Here is a 19830-nt window from a genome sequence, read left to right on the forward strand (position 1 = left end):
GGGCCGACCCTGCTTAGTTTCTAAGATCAGACCGGAGCCGGCTTAGCTTCCAAAATACAGTGCCTTTGGAGTATTTAGGCGCTACTTTGCTGCTGATTAGCAACCGCTCCTAGGAGCTTCCCTGGCGCCAAACTCTCAAATCTGCGCGGACTGCCCCTCCCTCCCCAGAGAATGTGAGCGAGCAGCGATTGGTTAGCGAGAGAAAACATCTGTCCTCTGATTGGCTTAGGGCTCACTCCTCTCTCTCCCTGAGCTCTTTTCCCCGCCTAGCTACTCCGCCTTGTGCCAGGGCAATTCAAATCGCTGAGGCGGAAAGACAGAGACACGTTTTAAACAAGCTCCCGGGTAGGATCCTCCCCCCGGGACCATCGGGAGCCAATCAGGTGCGACGTGTGTGAGGAACGTGCCTTGGAAGGAGGAACGAAGCCCCGCCCCTTCGGAGGCGCGCGGCGGGAGGATGAGCCAAGGGGAATTCGGTGGTCGCGCGACTGTGAGGGAAGGGCGCGAAAAAGGTGAGAGGAAGGGAGGGAAGTCGGTGTGACCATTCTATGAGGAATAGGCCTCGAAAGGGAAGGAGAAGTTGTGTCTGTGGGGATGGGAAGGGGAGGACGTGGCCCCCAAGGTGGGTCTGGTTGAATGTTGTCAAATTCCTCTGACACCTTTTCAAAAAATAATTTACCTAGGAATTGGATAGGCTATGGCAAACTTGGGCCCTCCCTCCAGGTGTTTTGGACTTCAACTCCCACAATTCCTGGCCTCAGGCCCTTTCCTTTTCCCCCTCAGCCGCTTAAGCGGCTGAGGGGGAAAAGGAAGGGGCCTGAGGCCAGGAATTGTGGGAGTTGAAGTCCAAAACACCTGGAGGAATGGCCCAAGTTTGCCCAGGCCTGTGCTATGGTGTTGTAACCCTCTTTGGTTGAGCCTATCCACCTATAATGTGGTCTTCCTATCTTCCTACTATCTCACCAAGCATTAATGCTTATTTTCTAATGAGTTGTGTTCTTTCATGATAGGTCTAAAGTATGACAATTTCATTGTATTGTCGAAGGCTTTCCATGGCTGTAATCACTGGGTTGTTGTAGGTTTTTCGAGCTGTATGGCCATGTTCTAGATTCCTCCAAGAACGAGGCAATACAGCCCGAAAAACCTACAACAACCCTATGACAAAAAAAGCAAATGGGATTTTGGCATGCATTTATAGTGTCGAGATCCAGGGAAGTCTTGCTACTCCTCAATTCTGCCTTGGTTAGACCACATCTGGAATATTGTGTCCAATTCTGGGCATGACAACTGAAGGGAGGTATTAACAAGCTGGAATGTGTCCAGAGGAGGGCGACTAAAATGATCAAGGGTCTGGAGAACAAGCCCTATGAGGAGCGGCTTAAAGAGCTGGGCATGTTTAGCCTGAAGAAGAGAAGACTGAGAGGAGACATGATAGCCCTGTGAGAGGAAGCCACAGGGAGGAGGGAGCAAGCTTGTTTTCTGCTGCCCTGGAGACTAGGATGCAGAACAATTGCTTCAAACTACAACAAAGGAGATTCCATCTGAAAATTAGGAAGAACTTCCTGACTTTGAGAGCCATTCAGCATTGGAACTCTCTGCCCCGGAGTGTGGTGGAGGCTCCTTCTTTGGAGACTTTTAAACAGAGGCTGGGTGGTCATCTGTCGGGGGAGCTTTGAATGCGATTTTCCTGTTTCTTGGCAGGGGGTTGGACTGGATGGCCCATGAGGTCACTTCCAACTTTATGATTCTATGATTTTGGCTTCTGTCAGACCAAAAAAGGCACCAAAATGCTCCCTGACAGTAAGAAATATCACTGAAATGGATGGATTTCAAATATGGTGTAGGCCAGGGCATGTTGACCATACTTACTTACTTAGGCGATCTCTCATAGCCTGAGGATGATGGTCCTCCAAGTGTAGTGTTTTGACAGTGGATCCATAGTTGGCTGTGGAACCCGGTTCTTGATCCACATGTTTTCCTGCAGTGAGGACATCAGATTTTGGGTGAAAGGCGATCCTGGTTGGGGTTGGCTTGACATGCCTTCCTCTTGGCATGTTTCTCCCTTTCGTCCTCCATTTGTGCTTCCTCAAATTCTGCAGCACTGCTGGTCACAGCTGACTTCCAGTTCGAGCGCTCAAGGGTCAGGGCTTCCCTGTTCTTGGTGTCTATGCCGCAGTTTTTAAGGTTGGCTTTAAGCTCATCTTTGAATTTATTTTCTTGCCCACCAACATTTCCCATTCTTTAGTTGGAAGTATGGTACATTTAGACAAGTGTGGCTTGTGTTTAAAGTAATCAAAAAAGCATTGTACAGTTTCTTTATAAAGTATCATGGCCTTAGCTGAAAGTATCATAAAATGCGGGTTCACCCTCTGAGGATGCCTGCCATAGATGCAGGCGAAACGTCAGGAGAAATGCCTCTAGAACATGGCCATATAGCCCGAAAAAACCCACAAGAACAAAATGCGGGTTATTTCGCTACACAGAAACCACACAAAAATGTGCTCTTGCTCCACAATTCTTCCCCACCCCCCTTGCCCTTTTGCCAGTTGCACAAATAAGCATAAAGTTACTCAGCTTGCTGAGCAAGTGGCTTGCTTTGTTTCCTTGTGGAATTATCACCTTTGCACTGAATTGCTGGGAGGATGATATTCAGAGTGGTGTAGGCCTCCAATCCTCAAACTTTTAGGGTTGCCTATACCTTGGAAAAGAGCCCCCGATGGCACAGTGGGTTAAACTGCCGAGCTGCTGAACCTGCAGACTGAAAAGTCAGTGGTTTGAATCCGGGGAGCAAGGTGAGCTCCCACTGTTAGCCCCAGCTTCTGCCAACCTAACAGTTTGAAAACATGCAAATGTGAGTAGATCAATAGGTACCACTTTGGCGGGAAGGTAACAGTGCTCCAAGCAGTCATGCTGGCCACATGACCTTGTAGGCCTCTATGGACAACGCCAGCTCTTCGGCTTAGAAATGGACATGAGCACCAACCCCCAGAGTCAAAACGACTAGACTTAATGTCAAGGGAAAACCTTTATCTTTTATACCTTGGAAATTTTTAGTCCAATCTGGCACTGCTACCTGCAGGCAGGTAATAGAGAATATGATATGTCATTATTCACTGTGACATTATATACAAAATGATAGGGGGGGGCAATGTTTCATGAAAGCCTTCTAGCTCTTGCTTGGACAGAAATCTCACAAAGTCCTTTCTAGACATTGACTTGTTTGTCCTTTTTACTATTCTCAATGCTGACCTTGCAAATTTGCTGTTGGAGATTAATCAAATAGATGAATGGAGATCATCTTAATTGAGACTACTAGAGATACTTTTTAAAATGTCTCCCCTTGTAAATGGTGTCAGTGTCCTTGAAATCCAATAGAATGGGAAACCTTTAGACAGCAATTGCAATTATATGCCTAAGAAAAGCTTCCTACAACACTTTTAACAGCAGGTATTTTATTACCTTCCACAAATGGTTTGAGCTTAATGCTGTTTACTGATGAAGACTTGTAGACTTGATGGGACACAGCTCTGAATAAACATGTTTGCAGTTGTTTTGCATTTTTATCCACTGAACTACTTTTTGTTTCCCCAGACAAATTCATTTCAGTAACTGCAGTAAAATTGGGCTGCTTTAAGTTTTCCAGGTCATATGGCCATGTTCCAGAAGCATTCTCTCCTGACATTTCACCCACATCTATGGCAGGCATCCTCGGAGGTTGTGAAGTCTGCTGGAAACTAGACAAGTGGGGTTTATATACTCCTTTTCAGCAAAGGACAAGAGGGATCCTCTCCCCTCTGCAGGAGTCTCCCGTATACCATGCAGCTGTGGACAATCTACATAGGGACCACCAAATGCAGCATTGCACAGACACAAATCAAGGAACATGAAAGGCACTGCAGACTGATTCAACAGAGAAATCAGCCATAGCAGAGCACCTGATGAACCAACCTGGACACAGCATATTATTTGAGATCACAGAAATGCTGGACCACTCTTAACAACAACCATGTCAGACTACACAAAGAAGCCACTGAAATCCACAAGCATGTGAACAGTTTCAACAAAAAGCAGAAAACATGAACAAAATCTGGCTACCAGTATTGGAAAAAAACTCTAAAACCAGGACAGTAAGTAAAGAACAACACCCAAAAATAGGGGAATTCCAGAAAAGAAACAATCAGGGCCAGCTAACACCTCCCAACAAAGGATCCCCATGGCAACAATCAGCCAGGTTTTGAAGCTACAAGGCTATTCAGTGCTAATCAAGATGGCCCATTGCAGCATTCACACTTGCCTCCAACGGACAAGAGTTCTTTCTCCCACCCTGGACATTCCACAGATATATAAACCTAGTTTCCAGTATGGCCAGTGATTCCGGCCATGAAAGCCTTCGATAGCACATTGCAGTAAAATTATGTCCTGGTTTGTCTTTTGCTTTATTCCAGTTGGTTCTTCTTTCTAACGGTATTAATGCCAACTAAATTTGTTTTGTCTTTTTTTTCTCTCAGAATCCTAAAACTGTTGCCTAAACATCATATTCCTTTTAGTATTTAGAAGCTAATACAAATAAGAGGAAAACTACATGAAACAAAATGAATACTGAAGACAAGGTAACATATTTGAGCTTGTTTCAGCTTTGTTGTTATCTCTTAGTATTTTATATTGAAGGATATAGACCAGAAATGTCCACATAGAAACAAAGTCATAAATTTGGAAAGCTGCCTGAGGGCCATTTCATCCACTGTCTTTTCAGTGCAGATATCTAGAATTAAAGCATTCCTGAAAGATGGCTATCCAGTCTCTGCTTAAAAACCCCAAAGTAGGAGAGCCTACCATCCTGTGAAACAGTCTATCCAAGAGATCTTCGTTAGGAAATTCTTCCTAATGCTTAAGAGAAAGATTATGGTTAGCATAAGATTGAACTTGTCAGTAGTAGTAGAAGCAGTTTCTGATCAAATTGCTAAGGATTACAGGTTATAGTCAAACCGTTATTGCTATGCTTTTAGATTTATCTGTTTTACTAAGATAGCTATACTTCGGTTTTTTAATATAAAACACAGAGCTGATGAAGAGCTCTTCATAACTATTTGATGACAAGTTATTGGTGAAGTAGTGGATCCTGAAATAAGTAGAAACAAAACTGCATCTGTAATTTTATGCACAGTATCCATGATTTCATTATCATTTGATGAAGGCAGAGTTTGATAAACAAAATTACAAGGTACCCTTTACTATAAATAAGACATTACTACAAGAAAAAGAAATCTAGTTCACAGGGGAGTGCATAATAGCAGAAAAATATGGGTTAGTTCTGCTAATTAAGAACAGCTAATTTTCTTCAACTTTTTTCCATGTCTAACTGCTTTGAGTCTCATGGTTTGTTTGTTTTTTTGTTTGGACTTAGGAAAACCAGTTTTTTGAAGCAGGTGAAAGTAGAGTGCAAACACCTCTAAAATGGAGAGCTACCTCCAGTTCGGTTTTGGAAGAAGTCCAACCTGCTGCTGCTGTCTGCCTGACAACACCACCGAAGCCTAGTGAAGTCTCTTCTAAAGATCCATGGACACCCACGGCTAACCTCAAAATGCTAATCAGCGCAGCTAGTCCTGAGATTCGAAATCGAGAACAGGAAAAAAAATTGTCAAACAGCAGAAATGAAAGCTTTGAAGTAATTTTGTTTTCATTTTCTCATAAGCAATTGTGGGGTTAATACTAAATTTTGAAAACTGGTCCAGCAAGCAACATCTTTGTTTGTTTGTTCTGCTCTACTCTGTGTAAGGCATCAGATGCAGAGTGCTGGTTATTTATAGGACTAATAGCTTATGCACCACAGTTGTGGCATGACAGCTGTATTATTTTGGGGGGCTTAGCAGTTGTCATGGGGCCCTTCGAGACAGGCCCTATATCCCAGGATCTGATCCCAGGTTTTCTGTTTATCCGAGATTACCTGCCAGTGCGGACTCATATAAACCAGTTTAATGCAGAAAACCTGGGATCAGATCCTGTGATATAAGGCCTGTCTCAAAGATGGAGATGGTCACTTGGTGTTACTCATTCATTACAAATTTGGATGCTAAATGTATCAAACTATATCTTTTTTTTTCACTTAAAGACATTTTCTCTTGTCTTCCTGCAGGAACATTTGTCAGGAGATGAATATGAAAAATCCCAACCAAGCCGTAAAGACAAAAGCCTGGGATTGCTGTGTCACAAATTTTTAGCTCGCTATCCTTGTTATCCTAACCCTTCTCAAAACAATGAAATTTGCCTTGATGAAGTATCAGAAGTGCTTAGTAAGTCTGGGGCTGAGGTCTTAATATTCAATGCTGGTGAAAATACTACTGTAGATATACCTCAGTTATCAAAATAGATGTGTCCCTGGGGATTACTTCTGTACTAGAGACAAAGATAACATAAAAAGGATAGGGATCGGTTCTTACAGATGAACATGTTTAAGTAAACATTTTATTCAGAACTAAAAATGAGAGCATGTGAAATGAAACAATCAAATCAGGGAAGCCTTACCTAAGTAAATAAAAACATTTTGAATCTTCTCGGGTCTACCAGAAGGCTTCTTCCAAAATGCATGCAGACATGATGTAAGCCACTCCAAGTCCCCTCGGGGAGATAGGGCGGAGTATAAAGTTTTATTTATTATATTTATTATTATGCTTTTTCTTTCACCAAATACCACATTTACAATTTCAATTTTAGTGGCCAGACTTAGAGAGCAATGTATTTCTAACATGCTGGGAATAGCTAGTATGGCAGTTTTATCTGCTGGAAGTAGGGTCAGAATTAGCTAGAGTAAAACATCACTCCTGCCCAGCTCAAGCTTTGTTTATTGCGCTTCATCACCTTCCTGATTCGTAACCCTTTTGGTACTAATGTTGGAAAGTGGGCCCTGTTCAAAAAAGGTTGGGAACCATTGCCTTAAAAGAAGGTGATCCTCCAAATGTTATCCTTTGAGAATCTAATAAATTTGAAAAGTTGCTTGAAATTATATAATTGTGGTTTCTTTCTTCCATACAGATGTTGAGCGTAGACGTATTTATGACATAATGAATGTCTTAGAAAGTCTGCACATGGTGAGTCGACTTGCCAAAAACAAGTATTCTTGGCATGGGTGTTATAATCTGAAAAGAACGCTGCAGATTTTGAAAAAAGTTGCTGAGGAGAACAAATACACGGACCAAATTGAGTTGATTAAGAAAAGAGAATCTGAACAAGAGTTTGAAAAGGAAAGTCAGAAGACTGAGTTGGTGACAAAGCACATTGTGCCAAATGATCATACGGACATATGCTTTGTGGAGTTTCCTGGGATGGAGTTTCGAGCAGGTAAAGACTTTGGTCTCCATCTAGGATTAATCTACCAGACTGTGCATACCCCTGTAGTCCAAAATGTTTGCGTTACAAGGTTTAACATCATTATTTTTAAATTACCCATCATTTTAATAGTGATGCTGATAAAGTCTTTAGATAGTGAGTACTTTCTCCAAAGGATTTCCCTTTTCTTTCTTTTGTTTTTCATTGTTAGTAAAATATATTTTACCAACTTTTACTAAATCCAGATGTCATACATGTGTATCATTCTAAGAACAAAAATACTCAATATTGTGTTTACTGCACTTATGCAAATCTAATTAATGGATCAGTACTGGAATTGCCATAGGTCAGCAGGGCAACCTGTGGTCGCGCACACACATGTACATAAATATACATAGATGTTTATGTGTTGTTGGTTCAAGCCAGACCTCAATGAATTAATTCAGGGTTGCACAACAGTAATCTTTAGTGGCCTACACCTTAGGTGACATACAACAATGCCTTCTTTCACACTTGTTAACTAACTTTTTTCATTTGTTCGTTACACAGCTTCAGTAAACAAGCGTAAAGACAAATCTTTAAGAGTAATGAGTCAGAAATTTGTGATGCTTTTTCTTGTATCATCTCACCATGTCGTGAGCCTTGAGGTTGCTGCTAAAATGTTGATTGGTGAAGACCACTTGGAGTATTTAGATAAAAGCAAATTCAAAAGTAAGTGAAACATCTGTTTGTCTGCTTTTTTAAAAGCAGGGGTGGGGTGGACTCCTGGTCATTGTGATGAAGTTGGCTCTGCACATTAAGTTATCATTTGGTTAAAGAAGTCTGTATTTAATGAAATCCATTAAAGTGTGAATTCCATGTTTAGATTTGAGTCTTATCTTCAGTGTAGCTCATTATGTCCGTATATGCAAATAAAGGTATTCAAAAATCCAAAATGCATCTGATTCCCAAACATTTTTGATAAGGCATACTGGAAGAGATCATTTAAAACATTGAACAAATGATTAACAGTTATTAATGTACACACTGGACTGTTCATAAATTTTTCTCTGATGGATGCAGTGCTGTTTTGCTGCATGTTTGAAACAACATTTGGGAGGGAAAGACTCATCTTGACAGAGGTTTTGTTTAAGAATGGTAATTCCCATGCATTTGCATTGTTCTGTTAATTTATTTCAGCTAAAATCCGGAGACTGTATGATATTGCTAATGTTCTCAGTAGCCTTGAACTTATCAAGAAGGTTCACGTTGCCGAAGACAAGAGCCGCAAACCAGCATTTAAATGGACGGGGCCAGATATTTCTTCAGATACCCAGGGTAAGTTAATTATTGCTTTGGTACTCCGGATTAGATCTAACTGGTAGTAAATTTCTTCAGATGTTGGTGTAAGAAGCAGGAATTCACCAAAATAGATGGGTGTTAAACCCTTGTGCTGGCAGGACTGAAGATCAAAAGGTCAGCAGTTCAAATCCGGGGAGTGAGGTGAGCTCCCGTCTGTCAGCTCCTCATGAGAGAAGCCTCCCACAGGATAGTAAAACATCCGGGCATCCCCTGAACAACATCCCTGCAGACGACCAATTCTTTCACACCAGAAGTAAGTTGCAGTTTCTCAAGTCGCTCCTGACAGGAAAAAAAACCCAAATAGATAGATAGAGGAATTGATAGTATTGATGTGATAATTCGCTTATTTATTTATAGTATTTTTGTGCTACTCTATAGCCAATGCTGAACAATGTAATGATACAACACACACACATATGTGTGTGTATGTGTCAAAGTATATTTATCCTACAAAGACTGCTGCTAGGTGAAGTGGCCCTCTGTGATGTCACTGGTAAAGAAAGATGATATGTGTATGAGGGGAAGTAGTGGGAGAAGGAAAGGACCACAAAGAGAGCTTGCCCATTGTTGGCTGGAGTTACACTTTTAAAAGGTGCCTGTTCTTACATACAAATTCAACTTAAGAACAAACCTACAGAACCTATCTTGTTCATAACTTGGAGACTGTCTGTACTTAAAAACTGTTGGGGATGAATGGGGAGACAAAAGCAGAAATCCTCATAACTGCTTTCCAGAACAACAGCCAAATAAAAATAGAAGCACTGCAAGGCAACATCTCTAGCTATTATACCTGTTTGAGCTGTCCAGAAGGATACCAAGGTAGTTGTGTCTAAAGGTGAAAGAACACAGTAACAGGGTTGCAATCCTCTGTTTCCTTAAGTGACCTTTTCACATGACAACCAAAACAGCTTCACAGTTATAAGACTAGGTCTGAATCTTGATTGAAATCCATCTAAAAAAAATAGTTTATTTCAGGGTGCCTGAAGTTGCCTGGCAACAACTCGCAAGGAAGAAAGTGTTCGTTCCTGGCCTGTTTCCCTGAGGCTGGCTTAGATTTGTTTAACAGCGGCTAAATCATTGCCACTTTAAAGGAAGCCACTGTCATCCCCAGGGAGCAATCTTGAGCCAATTGGAAATTCTTTTTGTAAACATGATTAGCCATAACAGGCAAGAGTCAAGCCTACAGGTAGTTAGCCAGACAAATTATTCTCCTGGTTGAGCTGTATTTATTTATTTATTTATTTATTTATTATTTGCGGCATTTATATGTCGCCCTTCTCACCCCAAAGGGGACTCAGAGCGGCTTACAAGTCATAAGTACATACAACATACTACATAATACATAACTAGCATAGTACTATTACATCATTCATAACATTAGTACTACATAATATTACATTATTGCTACGGGAGGGGCGCTGATGTCACAGGGGACAAGATGGCAATGTCCTCCTGGCTCCCCTTCTTTATTCTGGCCCCAGAGTGGCCGTTGGAGCCGAGATCATTGGGTTTGGCCTTTTTTGTCCTTAAAAGTATGATAGGTATATTGTAGCATGCCAGGCAGAGTTGCAAAAAAATTATCACAAATTGCTTACAGCTTCTCAAGTGAATCATAGTGAATTACTATAGTGGTAGTTGAAAGGAAACCTTCCTGTGTATTGTCAGATGCATCATGAGTCTTCCTCTGCTTTTGTTCTACCAATATTTTGGCTTGCTTCATTGCCCCCTACTTAAAAGTATAAATCAGTAAAAGATCTGTTTGTCATTTAGACACAATTTTACCCATTACCCAGGACATCTCTATGTCCCACAGAGCAGCAAGATTTCAAGGTATACCAACTAGAGCTTTCCCTAGACATCTTCAGTTGAACAGAGGACAGATGACTTTTCTCCCATCATAACAACTTTCCCAATCTCTTTCCCAACAAAGGATTAATAGCCTAATAGCTAATAACCTAGTACACTGCTAAAACATGTTACAGCTCCAATATTCTTTATTTATAGGTACACAGCCAGTTGCTACACCTGCAATGATTATTTCATCTCATCCTGTGAAAGATAAATCTTCCAAGGAGAACTGTGCCAAGAACCTGTTCCCTACTAGAAGCAAGCAAGGCTTCACAAGGCATCCATCCTTAATAAAAACGGCAAAGACAATGCAGAGCGATCGGAGGAAGATCCGTTCTGCTCCAAGCAGCCCCATTAAGAAAAACACAAGTATGGAGCCGTTAAAATACAAACTCTACTAGCTATTGTTCTGAAGAGGCTAAGGGCTATGAGTTACTCAGCTTTAAGCTATACAAATAGTGTAATTGCAGTAAAGTCTTTCCATTGTTTATCTTTTGTCCAAAAGGTCAAATTGCACCAACCCTTCCAAGTAAGATGGCACAACTTGCAGCAATATGCAAACAGCAGTTAGATGAACAATCAAGGTATGTTTCTAAACACAATGCGGCAGTACATCAAGGCAGCTATTAAAATTAGAAATTCATCAATAGTTGTTTTTTTCCAGAATAAAAACGGGATGATTAATTCTTATTGTTATTTACAAAGGACAATGTATGGACTTTTATTAGAGTGGTAAAAGAGTATTTTGTAATGCCCTGCAGTATTTCAGGGAGATAGGATGGGCTACAAATGTTGTTGTTGTTGTTAATATTAAATTACCAAAGTCAGTTCCACTTGGTTTTGCTTTATTTGAAAAGGAAAAAAATCAAATCAAATCATTCTAACACTGAATTTCTTTCCTTAGAGATCTCAAAAAGATGAAAATGAAACTGGAACACTATACTTCACCAGGCTCTCTGGGTCCTCCTCCTGGCAGTTGTTTGAAGTTCAAAACATCTCAGGCTGAGATCCTTCCTCTGATCCCTAGTTCAGGATCACCAGCAGTGCTAACTCATGCCCATCCCAATGTGCCATATGTGTTGTATTTCCCGCCTTCCCAAACACAGATAGTGACAGCACACAATCCAGGTTCCTCAGTACAGCCCTTTCCCTGTACTAATGTGATAGGAATGAATTCTCCTGTGGAGGCCAGTTCACAGTTGATCCCTGAGAAAACGTGCATTGAGGACAGTGGCATTAACTTAGCAGCAGGTGATGCCAGTTCCAGAGAACAAAGCCTTGGCCTGGCCAAGGAGCAAGATGGCAGAAAAGATGACTTGATATTTGGAAAATGTTTCAAAAGATGTGAATCGGTGCTGGAGGACACTCCCATTAAAAAATGTAAGAATGAAGAGCCGGAGCATCAGGTAATGTTTGTTAAAGTGTTTACTCTTTCCACAAATGTTGCACCGTTCTAATATGTTTTATTTTCCACCTAAATTGATGCAAAAAACTCAAAATCTTTGGATATCATTAGACTAGTAATTCTTAAATGGTGCCCTCTAACAATCTGATTAAGGGGTTCTGTGAACTAGAGTGGGGCAACCTATAATATTATCAGGACTTTTAACATTTTTTTACTGCAGTAACAGTGTCATTAATAATAGCAAACCCTCAAAACTTTATTTCTTCACAAAGCTCAGTGAAATGTACAGGGTCACTGTAAATTGACAAGTAACTTGAAAACACACACAACCTCTCATGATGATGATGATGATGACGACGACGACGACGACAATCATCATGATCATCACACAGTCCTAAATGGTTGGGTAGTGTTCAACTTGTGATTTTGTTATATGAAATCCAGCATGTGTTTTTGTGTCAATAAAAAATAATAAACTTTATTTGTACTCCACCACCATCTCCCAAAGGGACTCGGGGTGGCTCACAAGGCACTCAAAGGTGCAAACACACAAAATACAAAAAGTGTAAAAACAATAACATTAAACAATAAACAACCAACATAAATAATCACAACTTCACAAATTTATCTTACTGGTTAAAATCAGTAAGATACAGTGCTATCTGCAAGTAAAAGCAACTAAGCCATAAGCTAGGGTTTAGTAGCTTGCAAAGAGATCCTTGTGAATATCTTTGAAATAAAATGTGTCTTTTTGGTGGAAAGAGACCCTTGTTCATTTGCAAGAGTGGACAAAATATGACCTGTCAGATGTTGGACTGTAGCCAGTCCAAGCCAACATAACCAGATTTGGACATTGCAATCTAAGTGCAATCTAACATCTGTAGTTTGCCTATTTTTCTTTGTACCCATTGTGGGAACAGAAAATGCTGGGCCCAAGTAGTATACTGCTAAAACTATTCAGTACCCCTAAAACTCCCTAAAGGTCTGCTATGGCTAAGTAATCTTTTTTTTCTGGGATGGGTGTCAGCCCAGATTCTGATTTTGACCATCTTCATCTCACCGTTGCTCAACATCTCCAGGTCCACCCTTGGAAGAGGCTATCTTTTGGACCTGGTCATGTATTACTGAACTCTTTTTTTTTTCAGTCAGCCTTCAGAGGAAACTAGCATTTTTCAGTTCATTAAAATCTCAGGCAGCAATTACACATCTTCAGAAGAAACTAGGTTTTATATTGTCAGGTTGGGCTTGTTTTTGCCACGGCATAAATAGGGTTGCCACTTCTGCAGGTGTTTTCATGCCCTTTCATTCTTGAAAAGCAAACTTTTCAAGATGTAGATATAATCCAGAGGATTGCAAAACACATTACTTGATGCCTCAGGTTTTGAGAGTGCCTTTTTGAGCACAGTGAGCTTTTGGTATCCAGCTAATCTGTCATTAATTGCAGATATGCCCATTTTAGCCTTAGGCTTCTTAACTGAAACAGCTGTGCCTTGATTCTATGACATTGACACAGGTTTATTATTATTATTTGTTGATTTTGAAGAAGCTATTCAATTTTCATAAGGAGAAAGGTATCCTCCAGCCCCAGTAATTTAGATGGAAAAGGCTCATTAGTGAGCAGAAAAGAATGACATTGGTGAACATATTCTTCAGCAGAAAGGATTTCTAAAACTTTTAGGGATGGGAGGCCTTTTGTAAATTTGGCGTGTATACCCTGAATGAGATGCAGCATTTCAGTGATTCTACATATTTTACTAGTCCTTGGAAAAGATTTTGAAAAGTATAAAACAATAGATGAGATGTAGGAGAATAAGTACACTAATTAGAAGAAAAGAAGCATTTTAAATGGAGAAAGTGATGAGCAGGGAAATGTTTTGAAGTACTATCTATCCATAAAACCCTAACTTATGAATATTTCCAGTTTTTGGTGTTGAAAAGGCAAAGATATAAAGTATAAAGCCCAGTCTTTGACATGTCCAGATAAGGATCTTGAATACCAAGACTTGGAGCAAAGGGGAAGCTCTGCTTCCTTCTGTGTATATAAAAGTCCTTGGTTTCTGCTTTTCGCACATAGTGTATCTTCATAGGATGGATGAGAATCACTGGGGGTGGGGTGGGAATTAAAAGTCATAGGTTGTCCATTGAAGATAAAGGCAACCAATCATTTCCCCCACCCCATCCTGACCCCTGGAGAACTGAGATGATTGGGATTGATAAGAGGATAAAGATCCTTTGTCCTTTTAGTTCCTTTCAATGCTTCTGTTGTGGTTCTGTTACAACACATTCCCTTTGCTAATAGGAAATTAAAGTGAGGAAACCAAAGACCAAAAGTTAATGTTGGCATGAAAGATCTAGGACACTGTTTCAAACTGTTTTGAACTGAAACAGTGCTAGAGTTTTCAGAATTGAAGCAGAAGTGTGCCATCTAACAATACTATTCAAAATTGTGGTCTGTGAACTCACACGAATCCACAAGCCATTGGCTCTTAAGGTGTGTGGCAAGTTTCCTGGAAGGAAAAAGAGAAGCAGTTGTAGACAATGGCCACAAATACAATGCCAGTCCCTGATGTACCAGGTTGGGGGGCGGGGGAGGATGGGGACCTACCAGTCAATCACATCAAGTAGCTTGATGAACAGTGCAATATAGAGTAATCAACGGTTTTATTAATCCGCTCAGGTTGTCTTATTTTATTAGCACTCATTGTTGCTTCTGGCATAAAGAGTATGTTCTTCCTTTCTTTTAGACTTGGCTTCCTTCAGGTTATCTTATACCTTTTCCTCAGTTTACCAAGCTTTTAAGTGAAACCACTGTTTCTAGCAGCGAGAAGACTGAGTCATGTGTAGAACAGAAAACCTACAGTTCGCCTATTGCTGGTGCGTATTTATTGACCATATCACTGGAGTATTCCTGAATTAATGTCTATCATCTCCCGTCAAGTACAAATGGCAGAAGACTTGATGTACGGAAGTTAGGTGTGCCCATTATACACCTGAGGCATTGCCAGTGTTTAAGGCAGGCACGTCTAAAGTCCAGCACAGGAGCCAAATGCGGCCCCTATTCAAATTTCCACCTACCTGCTCTCTTCGGGCCTCTCTTCCTTGCTTCTTTCCTTCCTCACTCCCTTCCTTTACTCCCTTCCTCCCTTTGTTGACTTTCTTCCTCTCTTTATTCCTTCCTTGGGGATCAGGGCCTCCCCTCCTCGGAAGGAGAGAAAGAGATATGGCGGCCTCTTCTGTCCCTTCATCCTGATTAAGCATAGCCTTTTCCTTGGGTGGTTCCGCCCTCAGCCATCCTGTCCCTGTGATCCCTGGAGACTGAGCGCCTGCCTGGATTCCCTCCCTCTCTCCATTCTCCACTCTGCCTTTGTCCACATTGCTGTCCTGCTTTTTTCCAAAAAGGCCACCCTTCACTGCGGCTCCTCCATTGGGAAGAAAAGGGGAGAGCCATACGGCAACTTTAATGACCCCCCCCCCCCACAACCACCGCCACAATCCTAGCCCTCTTAACAGAGGGCCATGCTGCCTCTGCTGAAAAACCGCCAGAGAAGGTGACAACCAGACTCTGAGGCAGCATATGCCACTGAAACAACTTGACACACAACAACAAGCCTAATTAACTTTACTCTCTCATCAGCCAAAAGCAGGCCCACACTTCCCATTGAAAGACTGATATGTTTATGTTGGTTAAGATTGTTCTTCGTTTCAAGAGAGTCAAGTTATTGTTCTTTCATGGGGTTTTTTGCACTACAAATTAGACATGCAGCGTGCATAGGAATGCGTTCTTGTTTTTCTCAAACTATACAGGCTGGGGAGCCGTGAACTAGCCCTCGGCTTTAAAAGTTTGTACACCCCTGATTTAAGGCCTTAATGTATGGGAACATTGCTTCTAATATCCATGTCTTCACTCTGCTTTTACACAGCATAAGTGATTAAATTATGCTGCAGAGCTGGAAGAACAGCCAAGTAATCTGAGTTTCTACCTTCATTAAATTTCTGTTTCCTTAGTACTACTTTCAGATTTATTACCATCAAAGTTCTGGTTTTTCCCCTGGATATTCATTGACGTTCACAACTATATTAAGTACTTTTTTGGTATTGGGAAAGATAACTGGCCGGCTCTGGTCAGTACTGTCTTTCTTGGAGTCACTTGTGCTTTAATCTTTCACCACCACCATGTTCTGTCATAACCAAACATCTGATGTTTGTGGGACTTACATAAGCATATTCTTGCTTATGCCTACATAATGCTGTGTTCTGCCCCATGACGTAGAAGTGCTATCATTTGTAATAGTTTGTTCTTCCTCTTCTTTACTATAGATGGTATCCCTGTGACACCTAACTCTACAAAAATCCATTTTCCTACTCTTCAGTTAATGCCTTTGAACCTAATGGTGCCATCTTCGGTAGCTACTGTATCCGTGACGAATGGTCCTGCTGTTGCTTTGAGCCGTGCTGCTCCCATGCAAGCCCCGAGCCCTTCACTTCTGGATTTTATGCTCCAACATGCAGGACTGATGCCCGCCAGCATACAGGCTTCTGCAAATCAAGTCTTTGACTCTGCCCTGGTTTGTCAACGAGCAGAACATGTTACTGCTGTCCCCAGAAGTGTCAGCATGAAAAAAAGGAAAGCATTACAGAATGTCTTACCAAAGGACAGCAGTTGGTTCAATGGAAAATCAGTTCCAACAACAATTTTAAAGCCGGTAAGAGACAGAAAAAGTGTCTAGCAGTTATATATAAATGCCTAATGAGCATTTTTGAGTTGCTGTACACAGTCAGGGCCCCCTTGGTGGTGCAGCGGGTTAAACTGCTGAGTTTGCAGACCAAAAGATTGGCTGTTCGAATCCAGGGAGTGGGATGAGCTCCCACTGTTAGCCCGAGTTTCTGCCAACCCAGCAATTCAAAAACATGCAAATGTGGGTAGATCAATAGGTACTGCTTCTGCGGGAAGGTAACAGCTCTTCATTCTGTCATGCTGGCCATATGACCTTGAAGGCGTCTATGGACAACGTCGGCTCTTCAGCTTTGAAAAGCATCACAAACCCAGAGTCAGACACGACTAGACTTAATGTCAGGAGAAACCTTTACCTTATACACAGAAATGTCACACAAATTTGTTCATGGATTGTATTACCTCAGACTGCAGGTTGCAGAATCGAAGGTTAGAATGTTCTCCTGTATAAACTCATATTTCACAGGCAAGAATGGTTTCTTTACACTTAAGGAGTATTCAAATGAATCTAAAGTGGTTGCAAATAGCTTTGGATCCCTTCCTGGGAGAAAAGCAAGATATTAAATAAACCTCAGCAACTGTTCATGTCAAGATTCAGATCATGTGTTTCTCCTTTTAGAATATGTCTTATCAAAGCCATTTAAATCCCATGGAACTATGAGTGCGTGGGAAGGCAGCAAGAGGTCCATAGGATATATTAACATTTTGCCATTTTCCTGTATTCTACCAAGTTTGGATTTATCACACGGGCCTTGTATTGGCTGTATTATTGTTAGGTGAGGCACAGCATTTCTGTGATTTGTAGATGGAAAAGTGAGGCTGATCTATCTGTCAGCACACTCGTGAGTGGAATGATGTACAGTGAGCGGTATAAGCTAGGACCTGGTTCAAGGGCCCCTTGTAAATCCCAAAATCCATGGGACACTCATCTCATTAATAAAGTGACATAGCAAAATTTTGTCCTTTATAGCAAAAACTCAATGTTTGCTTTTATGGTTTTGTTTTTTTAGAGAGGGGGGTGGAGGGGCATATTTTCAAGTCCTTGATGTTGGAATTTGTAGCTACAGAATCCATGGATAAAGAAGGCTGAGTGTATCTTAGTAGTACAATACTGTAGGTGTATTCTTCTGCTTGTTTATATTAAAGCATTTAAGATGTTTTAGTCTGATCACTTGAAACAACTTTGGTTTTCCTTTCCATCCAGACTGCTGTTTCTGCGGCACCCAACGACTCTCATAAAGGCAGTAAAAGTGTCATTAAAATGTCGTGTGAATCATCTTTCATTCCTGGCTTTTGTTCATCTTCTTGTGAATCAGATGAAATTTCCCAAGAAGAATTGCTAGTTCAACAAAGAGAACTGGATATGTCAATTGAAGATGATAATGTTTGATCAGGAGAAATATTGCTGGAACTTTCCCATCTCAGATAGAATTGCAACTTTTTATTTCTGGTATTGTGGGTGTACTTCAGAAATGGTATTTGATCATAGGGGTGGCTTCTTTCTGCTGGAGTACTGTTTTATTTAGAATTATTCACCTTCACTCTTTTAAACAAAGCAAGGATATGCATTGGCTTCTAGGAGATTAAATAATCATCATCATCTTTATTTGTACTCTGCCCCATCTCCCAAAAAGGGACTCGGAGTGGCTTACAACCATGAAATAAAACATATTAGATAATATAAACAAAATATAATAACATACCAATTAAGATAAAACCAAAACATTAACACAAAATGCCAGCCATCAATAAACAATTACTATATAAAAGCACTTTGAACAACATTTTAAAAATCCCAGCCATTGCTGTGGTAAAATTAGTCATAAAATCTGATTGATGATTTTTGGGTATTAAACAAATCCACTTATAGAAAGCAGCTGTTTGGAATAAGACTGGCTTCACAATTGTGTAGGGTGTGAAAGTTGTTGTATATTAAATATTGGAATCTGAAGGTACCATGTAACATACTTTTTTTAATGTGAAGGGCTCTAATTCAGTTGAAATAATATTTTAATTCTGTGTTTGAATTGCTGTTTTATGAAGTTGAAAATCTTAATCATGCCTATTTAAATCTAAAGTTTATTTAAACATTAATTTTCTCAAATTAAATTTTGAACTTAATTTTTCTAACTTTCATACTTGTGGTTACTTCTTGACATTGAAGTGCATTTTTTTGCGAGATCAACTGCAGGAGAAACATGCTAAAGAACATACCACATACTGCATTGCATCAGAAAAAGTATGAATAAGAATAAATTGCTGCATAGCACATTTGCTGGAACGGAAAACATTAGATTAAGCAGTTCTCTGCTAAGTCTCAAGCATCTTCATGATCAAGATCATTTCTATATGCCATTTGAAGGCTCCTTATATCTTCCTGAAAACTTGTTTCGCTTGTTGGGAATCACAACAGAAAAATGGTAAGTTTGTGTAGCCACTTTGAGGCTCCTCTTGGAGAGAGAAAAAAGCGAGGTATAAATAAACATCATCACCATAATTGACAGGTTTACCACTTCTTACATTATTGCCCAAACACTTTTCACACTGGGTGCTGTGAGTTTTCCGGGCTGTATGGCCATGTTCCAGAAGCATTCTCTCCTGACGTTTTCCCCACATCTTTTCACACCACCTTAAGATGACTTCCATCTATTGTTATTGATTGCCCCCAGGTGCAAAGTTATCAAACTATTGTGCCTCTGGATACTCTATTAACAATTAGACTGGCAAAGTTTGTGAGTTATTCTTGCCCTGTTGCCCTATTTCTTTTATTCTAAAACACATTTTTCCCTATATAAACATCTCAAAAATGGAGTGCATCTTAGAATCACGGGCTTTTCTTATATGTAAGTAAAACTCTTTTTCGGTTAGTGGTATTGAAATTAGTGTGTGTTGTACAATCAATGATGTCTTAGTGTTGAAGAAATATAGTATGTTCTCTGAAAGCGCCTACTTTTTTGCTAAGTTTACACAAGCCAGATTCCTGCATTTTTTTCTGATGGGGAAATACCTGGTATAACTATAGTGTGTCTGATATTGGGGAAATATGGTACATTCTTCTTTTTCCATGGTTATAAGGTCAAGCTATGGCTGCTTTAAAGTAGTGCACATTCTGCAACAGCATTCTGCTTTGTTTCTTTAATTTCATGTTTATCTAATTCCTTGTCTGGTTTCTGCTCAGACA

General features: G+C 40.4%; 1 protein-coding gene across 1 annotated transcript; it reads left to right on the plus strand.

Annotated features, from left to right (window-relative positions):
- Window positions 1-315: 315 nt before the first annotated feature.
- E2F8 (E2F transcription factor 8) lies at window positions 316-18779 on the plus strand. Its single transcript, XM_067462703.1, has 13 exons — window positions 316-512; window positions 4509-4610; window positions 5405-5665; window positions 6134-6290; window positions 7030-7335; window positions 7873-8034; window positions 8503-8640; window positions 10669-10881; window positions 11018-11096; window positions 11417-11918; window positions 14662-14791; window positions 16235-16620; window positions 17854-18779. The coding sequence occupies exons 2-13, from the start codon at window positions 4593-4595 to the stop codon at window positions 18037-18039; spliced, it is 2538 nt and encodes an 845-aa protein (XP_067318804.1). The 5' UTR covers window positions 316-512; window positions 4509-4592; the 3' UTR covers window positions 18040-18779.
- Window positions 18780-19830: the final 1051 nt, after the last annotated feature.

This window comes from Anolis sagrei, chromosome 1 (assembly GCF_037176765.1).
Source record: "Anolis sagrei isolate rAnoSag1 chromosome 1, rAnoSag1.mat, whole genome shotgun sequence".
Taxonomy (NCBI): Eukaryota; Metazoa; Chordata; class Lepidosauria; order Squamata; family Dactyloidae; genus Anolis; species Anolis sagrei.